Here is a 9,804-nt window from a genome sequence, read left to right as displayed (position 1 = left end):
GACCGCCAGAGAATTCCCTCCACTGTCTACCACTCACGCTCCTTTAGCTTCTCCGAAATACATCAGGATTTTGTCCCTCTTGTCTCCTCTTGGACGGCGTAGTGTAAGGGAACGCATGCAGTGTTAGGAATCTAATGGCCGTACATGAGATTCCTAATTCCTAATGTATTAGGCCGTACATTTTAGTCCCTCCTACTTCTTAATGGCTTTGGGCAATTTTTTCTGAGCTACATCAGTAAAATAAGGATAGTGACAGCCACAGCCTACAGGTGTGAAAACTAAATGAACGAAGAGATTGACACATAGAAGGCCCTCAAATTTATTTTCTTTACTCAAATTTTAAACCCCTGCAATATAACTTCTGCTCTAACAACTGCTGAAACAAGCTATTTCAAAGGACACTTAATGACTTATAATCACCAAATCCAATGATCTGTTCTAATGCTTAGATGTATGTCTAAAAAAGAAGCAAAGTACACACACACACACACACACACACACACACACAGCCTCCCCTTGACCACACTCTAGGCATGCTCCTCTGAGCCCTTTCTCCAGTAGGCCTTACCTTGACCTATAAAGGGGTGGAACAAGCACCACACAGTTCCACCCTAGGCTGTGCGTAGCCCCCTTAAAATATCTGTCTGGGAAAGCTCAAGGCTGCCAAAAGAATTTACCGTTTCTTCCAGCCAACACTTGAAGGCAGGATCTCTGGCTCCCAACCTCTGTGGAAGGATAGGACCTTAACTTCCATTAGCACCAGTTAACAAACCTGGATGGGTTTCACATGGACCAAACCTTCCAGCTTTTTTCACTTAATTTTTCACTTTCCTGACTCTACTGAGCCTCCACTCACTGCCCTCTTCCTATTCTCTCACTCTCCTCTTAAAAGGCCAGTCCAAATCAAAGTTGGGTTTAATTCACACTGGATTCTTTTCCCTAATGCAACACATAGTATATTACTGAATAAAATCTGTCCTTAGCACTTTAGTGTCCAGCTGTGTTTGTCTTTAAACAAAGTTATGTACATATACATACATGCACATATATATATATATATATATATATATATATATATATGGCATATATATATGGCAATTTAGGCTGGGCTTGCATGAGTCTCTGCTCCACTTGGGGTCATCTGCAACAGGTCCAAGGCTGGGGACTTGAATTATCAGAAGGCGCTCTCACTCACAAGTCTGGCATTTGATGCTGGCTGTCAGCTAAGACCTCAGCAGAAGCTGTCAGCTCCAACATCTCCACGTGGCTTCTCCATGTGGCCTGGGCTTCCCCACAACATGGCAGCTGGGTACCAAGGCATGTCCTTGGAAGTGACCCAGCATCACTTTCAGAACATTGCATTTATAGAGGCAGCCACAAAGTCTTGCTCAACTTCAAGAGGGAAGGGAAATAGACTCCACCTCCAGGTGAGGATGTGGTAAGATTCTGGAAGAGCTTGTGGGACACAAAATATGACTCTGGCCTTTTGGAAAATGCAATCTGCCATAACCATCACTGCACATCCTGTGACTTCATTCTTCTCTCATTCTACTTTGTTTTAGTCATTTTCATACTTGCCTAATCTCCCCTAGTACACCATAAACTTCTGGATAGCAGGGAGGGTCTTATTTAATTTTTGTATCATTTTCAGTTACCTGCAAGTGTTTGACTTAAATACAGTTTTGACACTAGATTGTGAACTAATTTCGTGAATCCTTTCAATAAAGATGAGCTAAATTGAAAATCTAATTGACAGAAGGAGAAGAGTGGCCTGTACCTCTCTCTCTCTCTCTCTCTTTTTTTTTTTTAACATTTATTTGCATTTATTTTTTGCGGCATTTATTCCTGGGCCATAAGTTTTTGTTTCTTCAGTTTCTTCTGGGATATTTTTCTTCTGGGCAACCTCCTCTTCTGGTTTAGGAACAATCTGTTCTTTTTCAGTAAGGATCATCTCAATGTGGCAGGGAGAGCTCATGTATGGTTGATCCGGCCATGAGCTCTGTAAGTCCTGCACCACATCGTTGGGGCTTTTTTCGCCTGGATTTGCTCAATGACCAGAGACTCTACATCTAAGCCCTTAAGTTCAGCATTACTCTCTGCATTTTTGAGCATGTGCAGTAAAAATTCAGCACTCTTTTTGGGCCACCGACCCTGGGTCCAGCTCCGCTCTTTGGCCTGGCCACACCTACCAACTCCGCCACTGTAACAACAGAATGGCACACATTGCTTCTTTAAAGTGACATCCTTCAGATATTTGGTGGCTTTTCGGATATGCATACCTTAATGGCCTGGGCAGTTTCGTGAGTGTTCTTAAAGTGAACATGAAGATTTGAACCTCTTGACTTGCATGATTTTGTGGGGTTTTCTGGGTTAAGTGAATAGCGAACCATTTTTCGAGGTCACCTCAGGCCCCTTACCAGAAAAGTTCTCTCTTTACTACCTGTTTCTGGGACAGCTCGCTGGTTCAAGGAAAAGCCTGGGAACAAGCTGGGAATATACCCTAGATAACTTTTGTGAATTCCCTTTCCAAGATTCTTCAGTCTTTCTGCTACTACTTGCCACTCAGGACTTTTCCTTGCATAACCACAAGACGCCACCTAATCTACATCTATCAGGAATATTGCTCTATCATGACCTTCCCCCTTGTTTTAAGCATATTCAGCAAGAATCTCGCTCTGCATGTGAAGTATTTTGTCTTCTCAGATTATCAGTCCGTTGGGGCAGTGGGCAACCCATTTTATCTCTAAATTTCATGTGTTTCTAATGTCCAGAACAATGCCATATATGCAACACATGTTCAATAAACTATTTATTGAGGAAATACCATTCTACTCTTACAGGATCATATCTTATCTTTGTTCCATTATAGCTGGTTCTTCATGCGAGTCAGAGAAGACACAGGGAAACAGCACTAAAGTAGTGTACTTTTATTAAAAGTTTGCTAAAATTAACTGATTTTGCAGCTAGCCATGGGGAACTAACAGTCCGCTTTAGATTGTGCTTTATCAGATTTAAATACAAACCTGACAGTGAATTACTACTTCCATAGAATAATTTAGGAATTGTCTACTTGTGTAATAGTGTGTTACAAATATTGAGGATTTAAACATTTTGTCCAAATTTCCCCAAAATTTAATAGTTTTAGCCTGAATCCTCTGAGAAGCTGAAAAATGTAAACCAAATATCCAAGTACATCTAAGAGAAATTAGGTAAGGCTTGAGGAACCTCAAGACCCAAGTCTTGATTCTTTCTTTCTTTCCTTCTTTCTTTAAATCTAAGTATAGTTGATTTACAGTGTTTCAGGTGTACAGCAAAGTGATTCAATATCATATATACATACATATATATATTCTTTTTCAGATTTGTTTCCATTATGGTTTATTATAGGATATTGAATACAGTTCCCTGTGCTATAGAGCAGGACCTTGTTGTTTATTTTATATATAGTAGTGATATCCATTAATCCCAAGCTCCTAATTTATCTCTCCCCCACCCCCTTTCTCCTTTGGTAACCATAAATTCGTTTTCAAGGTGTGTGAGTCTGTCTCTGTTTTGTAAATAAGTTCATTTGTATCATATTTTAATTCCACATATGAGTGATATCATATGGTATTTGTCTTTCTTTGATCAAAAGTCTTGATTCTTAATCTGTGACTTCCTTCCTGTGTAACCCTTAATTGCTAAAACCATATTTCTTCAATTTTGCAAAAGTGATACTGTTTCTATTGCCAGCCAAGGAATTTTTTAAAATAATAAAACTTCAAAGGTAATACAGTCAGCCCCAAAACGGCTATGCTTCAGAATATTTTTGCTTATAGTATGTGTACAGAAAATATAGGAAAACTGAGAAAATTGTTCTTATAAAAAAGAAAATTGGGGGGACTTCCCTGGCGGTCCAGTGGTTCAGACTCTGTGCTTCTAGCATAGATTTACATTAATGGGATATTAATACCACATTATCAATTTTTAAAATATTTTACTTTATTATTGATATATTTATCCCGTTCTTTATTATGTGAGTATTTGATCTGGAATTCTTCAAATGGCCTCTTCTTGCAAGGTAATTCAAAATGCTGATCCACGTTGCACTGGTGATTGAGAGTAAGGTTAAGATACAGAAGACATTTCACGGCTCAGGTTGGAGATGTAACAGGAAACAGACTCGTGAGGTGTAAAGTTAGAAATCTGGAGAGATCTCAACTAAAAAAAAAATCTGGTTTTCCATCTCATTTTGTGCTCAGACTTTTGAAATGTTTTAACTCAAGAAACCGAGAGATCTGAAAAAAAAATGGCACTGTGCTTTTATTTTTTTTCTAGTTCAATATACAACATTGATAACCATTCTCATTAAGCAGACCTTTGTAATTTTACCGGTTGACATGTGTGACACTAAGTTACATGATTTATAAGGCCTGCACTAAGTTACATGATTTATAAGGCTTGGCGAAGGAAGAAAGCATTCACGTGTATAGGAATAAAAGGGATGTGAATATTACAGAAACGGTAAATCAGTACACTAATGTACACGTTTAAGATGTGAATCACGAATCTACTGCTGTGGCCAGAACGACCTATACATTGATTCTGAAAGACATTAAAAGTTGCCAGTAAAAGTGGAGAGGGTGTTACAGGGCCCCGGTACTTCCCCCATTTCTGAGAAAAACAGTGTCCCAGCACAAGCATGGTACATGGTAGTGCTCTGCAGCACCAAGCCAGGAAAATGTACAGAGTTTGCTGACATTTAGTTATACTTCCAGTTATAAGCTTAATTTCAGAATAAGGGAGTGGGTTGGTGACCTCTGGAAATCCAGAAAGTGCCTGATGTTGGGAAGTTCCTGCTATCAAAGTTAAAGTGACCCTTAAGTATCACAAATTAACATCATATGACAGTAGGGACTTTTAGAGGCAAGGCTGATGATCAGCCAGGGGCTGAGATCCCCATATCAGACACCCAGAGGTAATTAAAAATATGAAGGTATCGCGGCAAGAACAATTTAAGGAAAAAGAAAAAAGATACTGTGGCAAAGTAGACCACTAATCAATTTCATCGTAACTATAACTCAGCTTAATAATACTGTGCTAAAGGATCATACACCCGGAGGTTTATATTTAATAAAACCTATATTTAAGGATAATGGGTAAAATAGTGATCTTGAAGAACACAAATCAGGAATAATACAGTTTTGCTATAGTGTTACATAATGTGTTACATAAAATAGATTGCAGGGAGATCTATGTCACAACTGAAAACTAAATTCCAGGCATGATAAGGTGAGACATATTCTGGAATCTGCCCTGTTCTTAGGTAACTGTTAGTTGGTTTTAGCTGTAGAGTTTCCTAAATTAGAACTATTTACAGGTGAAAATGATTTGGTGAAACATTTTTCACAGTGGCTGGAAAGCAGTACCAGAGATGACATAAATTGAAAATACAGGTAGTCAGGGACTTTGAATAAAAAAGGGAAAATTCATAAAAGTCACATGTGTCAAGAAAATAGGGAGATAATGTTGAGGTAATCCCTATGCAACTATAAATTCAAACTCAAGAACTTTTCCTGGGTATACCCAGTTAATTAGAAAGAGTCGAGTCTGGAAACATCCGGATAAGGACCTAGCTCTACAACCCACGCAGGTCTAACAGAATATAACACTATGGTACTTTTAAGGACGAAAGTGACTTGTAGGATTCACGTCTTGATGAACAATTCCTTTGGCTGTTCCATGTATTCTTCTAGATTAATCTCTCCTCTGTCCTCATGAATCCCAACATCTTCGAGGAATACATTCTTTTTGTGGCATCTAATGGAAGGAGGAGAGAGTGGAGGAGGCGAGCCTTTCTTTTTATGGCAGTTTTCTTACAAGTAAGTAGTGTTTCTTTTTAGGGCATCATTGGGTGAAGGTCTTGGCGAGGACTTCTTCATGCTGCTCTAGATGAACGCTGCCGATTCCTACAGCAGGTACCGGCAACGCGGGTCGGCTCACCAGACGGAGCTAGCGTTGGAGCAGAAAAGAAATACAATGACATTTGGACTAGACCAGAGCTCTGCTTAGCTTGTCCAGGGATATGCATGTATTTCTCTGAAGTTGTTTAACTATAAATCACCTTTTTGGAAAATAATGTGTTACATAAAATAGATTGCAGGGAGATCTATGTCACAACTGAAAACTAAATTCCAGGCGTGATAAGGTGAGACATATTCTGGAATCTGTCCTATTCTTAGGTAACTGTTAGTTGGTTTTAGCTGTAGAGTTTCCTAAATTAGAACTATTTACAGGTGAAAATGATTTGAGTGCCATAAACTGGTATCAAGTGACCTGAGTTTTAATCAAAGCAGAATAGAAAGATAAACAGAAGCGCAACTGTTCTTCTCCTTGTTTTCCTCTTCCTAAAACGTAACAAAGAATTTGGCCTCCGACGTCTACCAGCTTTGCAGGTGGGCCTGGAATAAGTGTTACTGTAAAACAAGCGAGCTCATCGCTCTCCTCCCCCGGGGCTTGGATACTGACCTTTGGGACAAGAATGCTGAGTAGGCTAACGGGAACGGTAGACGACAGGTAGGTCTTCTACCTTTTCGAGTATAATCATTGTTTTTGTTTTGTTTTTTAACATGATACTAGTAGCTACACATATACATCTTGCTAAACACTCAGAAGTTTAGTCTGAAAAAGGAGCCTAAAAATAGGTTTTATATTTTAGTTTATCTTTAGAAGCTTTGGACTGATAATAGGGGATAAACCTATTTGGTGGCACTCCAATAGGAGAAAAGGGACACACACAAAACACTGCAAAGGAGAAAGAGCTATCACCTTGCAGGCCAGTTGCTTTTCAAACCTTGGAGAAACAAAAAACCAAGGACCCATGTTCTGAGGCTCCTCCTGACTCCAAATAAAATCTATGAAAGAAGAAAGTTCATCTCAGCACCTCAAGTAAATATATACAACATACTACACACACAGACACACTATAGATGCATGTGTGTGCACATACGTACACGTAAGTATACTATACATGTTATATGTGTATATAGACACATATACACACATAGTTACATATATACACACACATATCCTCAAGTAAATATATACAACATACTACACACACAGACACACTATAGATGCATGTGTGTGCACATACGTACACATACATATACTATACATGTTATATGTGTATATAGACACATATACACACACATATCCTCAAGTAAATATATACAACATACTACACACACAGACACACTATAGATGCATGTGTGTGCACATACGTACACATACATATACTATACATGTTATATGTGTATATAGACACATATACATACACACATATCCTCAAGTAAATATATACAACATACTACACACACAGACACACTATAGATGCATATGTGTGCACATACATACACATACGTATGCTATACATGTTATATATGTATATAGACACATACACACACATACACACACATCCTCAAGTAAATATATACAATATACTACACACACAGACACACTATAGATGCATGTGTGTGCACATACATACACATACGTATGCTATACATGTTATATATGTATATAGACACATACACACATATCCTCAAGTAAATATATACAACATACTACAGACACACTATATATGCATGTGTGTGCACATACACACACATACGTATACTATACATGTTATATGTGTATATAGACACATATACACACATAGTTACATATATATACACACACATACACACATATCCTCAAGTAAATATACACAACATACTACAGACACACTATATATGCATGTGTGTGCACATACACACACATACATATACTATACATGTTATATGTGTATATAGACACATATACACACATAGTTACATATATACACACATACACACACACATATCCTCAAGTAAATATATTATTACCTTTCCAATATGGCACAGTGTTGTCTTTTTTTTTTTGAGAAATGCACAGTCATGTATCCATCACCACAATCATGATACAGAACAATTCTCTAACCCCCAAATATTCCCTCATCCTGACCCTTTGTGCTCAGCTCTTCCTCCCACCCCCAACCTCTGGCAACCACCGATCTTTTCTCTATCCCCGAAGTTTTGCCTTTTCCAGAGCATCAGGTAAGTGGAATCACACAGTATACAGTCTTTTGGTTTGGGCTTCTGTGAATTAGCAAAATCCGTCGGTCATTTTGCCGCTAGCAATAGTTCACTCTCTTTTACTCTTAAGGAGCACGATACTGTAGGGATGCACAATGAGATTGTTTCTTCATTCACCAGTTGAAGGATGTTTTGGCTGCTTCCAGCTTGGGGCAATTATGAATACAGCCACTATAAATATTCACATATGGATTCTTCCTTTCTCTTGAGTAAATACCTAGGAGTGGGACTGCTGCGTGGTAAGGAAACTCTGTGTGTAGCTGCATGAGAAACTGACAAAACTGTTTTCCGGAGTGGCTGTATGAGTTTGCATTCCCACCAGCAGTGGATGAAGGTCCCAGTTGCTCTGCATCCTGATCAGTCCTTGATATTGTTTTGTTTTCATTTTAGCCATTCTAATAGGTATGTAGCCATATCTCATTTTGGCGTAATTTGCATTTCCCTATCACTAATCATGTTGATGATCTTCTCATATGGGTATTTGCCATCTAATTCTTTGGTAAAATGACTGTTCAGTTCTTTTGCACCTTTTGAAAAACTGGATTATATGTTTTCTAACTTGAGTTTTCAGAGCTCTTTCAACATTCTGGAGAGTCCTTTGTCAGATATGTTTTTACAAATATTTTCTCCCGGTTTGTGGCTTGTCTTTTTTATATTCTTTGCAGTGCCTTTTGCAGTGCAAAAGTTTTTCATCTTGGTAAAATCTACTTTTTCTTTTCTGGAACGTGCTTTTGGTGTTATGTCTAAGCACTTCTTGCCTAACCCAAGGTCAGGAAGATTTTCATCCACTTCCTTCTAGAAGTTTTATAGTTTTACATTGAGGTCTATGATCAACTTTGAGTTAATTTCTGTATAAGGTGCACATAGATATCTAATCATTCCAGCCCCATCTGTTGAAAAGGCTTATCTTTTACAATTATACCAGATATATCATAAACGATTGTATAGCACTGATTCCCTCCAAACTCAAGAAATTCGATGTCTTATACGAAAGTGGGGGAGAACGAAAGGGACACCCAAAAGGACACCAAAAAAGACATAGAGACATTGGCTTCAGTTGTATTACTTTCATATCTCCAGATTCCATGAGATTCAACTTTCTAATAACTCTCACTGCTCCAGTACCATCTTTTTATTTGAGATAGTTCAAATAGGTTTCAGGTAACTTAAAACCAAAAAAGCCTAATAAGAAGGACCCTTTACCTCTAACATGTTTGTATTTGCTCATCTCCTCCTGCAGCGAATCGAGTGGGAAAGGGCAGAGTTCTTCCATTCGGATGATGGCAAAGTCATGCTTCCTGGCCTCCAAAGATTCTCTTTGCTTCAGCAGGGCATAGAAATGTTTGCCGCAGCAGAACACTAAACTCTTAACCCTGTTGGGTAGAAAAGGGACAGTGAGGCGGGGGAGAAATATCTTAAAGTAAGAACTGTAGCAGAAGAAAGGGGGAGACCACAGAGATTTAAATGCTTCACCACTGAAGCAGCAGGGGCGTTGTAGTGGGGTTCACTCATGCTGTGCCCTGCCCAACCTTCTTGAGCAACATATGCCTCCAAAATTCACTCTTCTGTGCATATTCTAACTCCTACCCCATGAACTTAAAGGACTTATATAAGGATAGAGAAGATTTGGGTCGCTTGGTTCACTTAACAT

General features: G+C 38.7%; 1 protein-coding gene across 1 annotated transcript in view; it reads right to left on the bottom strand.

Annotated features, from left to right (window-relative positions):
• Positions 1 to 5,886: 5,886 nt before the first annotated feature.
• DHTKD1 (dehydrogenase E1 and transketolase domain containing 1) overlaps positions 5,887 to 9,804 on the bottom strand; it is a 52,303-nt gene continuing 48,385 nt past the window's right edge. Inside the window, exons 15-17 of the mRNA XM_065872056.1 lie at positions 9,357 to 9,526; positions 6,808 to 6,893; positions 5,887 to 5,991 (exon numbers count right to left, since the gene is read on the bottom strand). Coding sequence (XP_065728128.1) covers positions 5,887 to 5,991; positions 6,808 to 6,893; positions 9,357 to 9,526 — 361 coding nt within the window. The remainder of the gene's footprint in view (positions 5,992 to 6,807; positions 6,894 to 9,356; positions 9,527 to 9,804) is intronic.

This window comes from Phocoena phocoena, chromosome 2 (genome assembly GCF_963924675.1).
Source record: "Phocoena phocoena chromosome 2, mPhoPho1.1, whole genome shotgun sequence".
NCBI lineage: Eukaryota > Metazoa > Chordata > Mammalia > Artiodactyla > Phocoenidae > Phocoena > Phocoena phocoena.
This window is presented reverse-complemented; position numbering and strand designations above follow the sequence as displayed.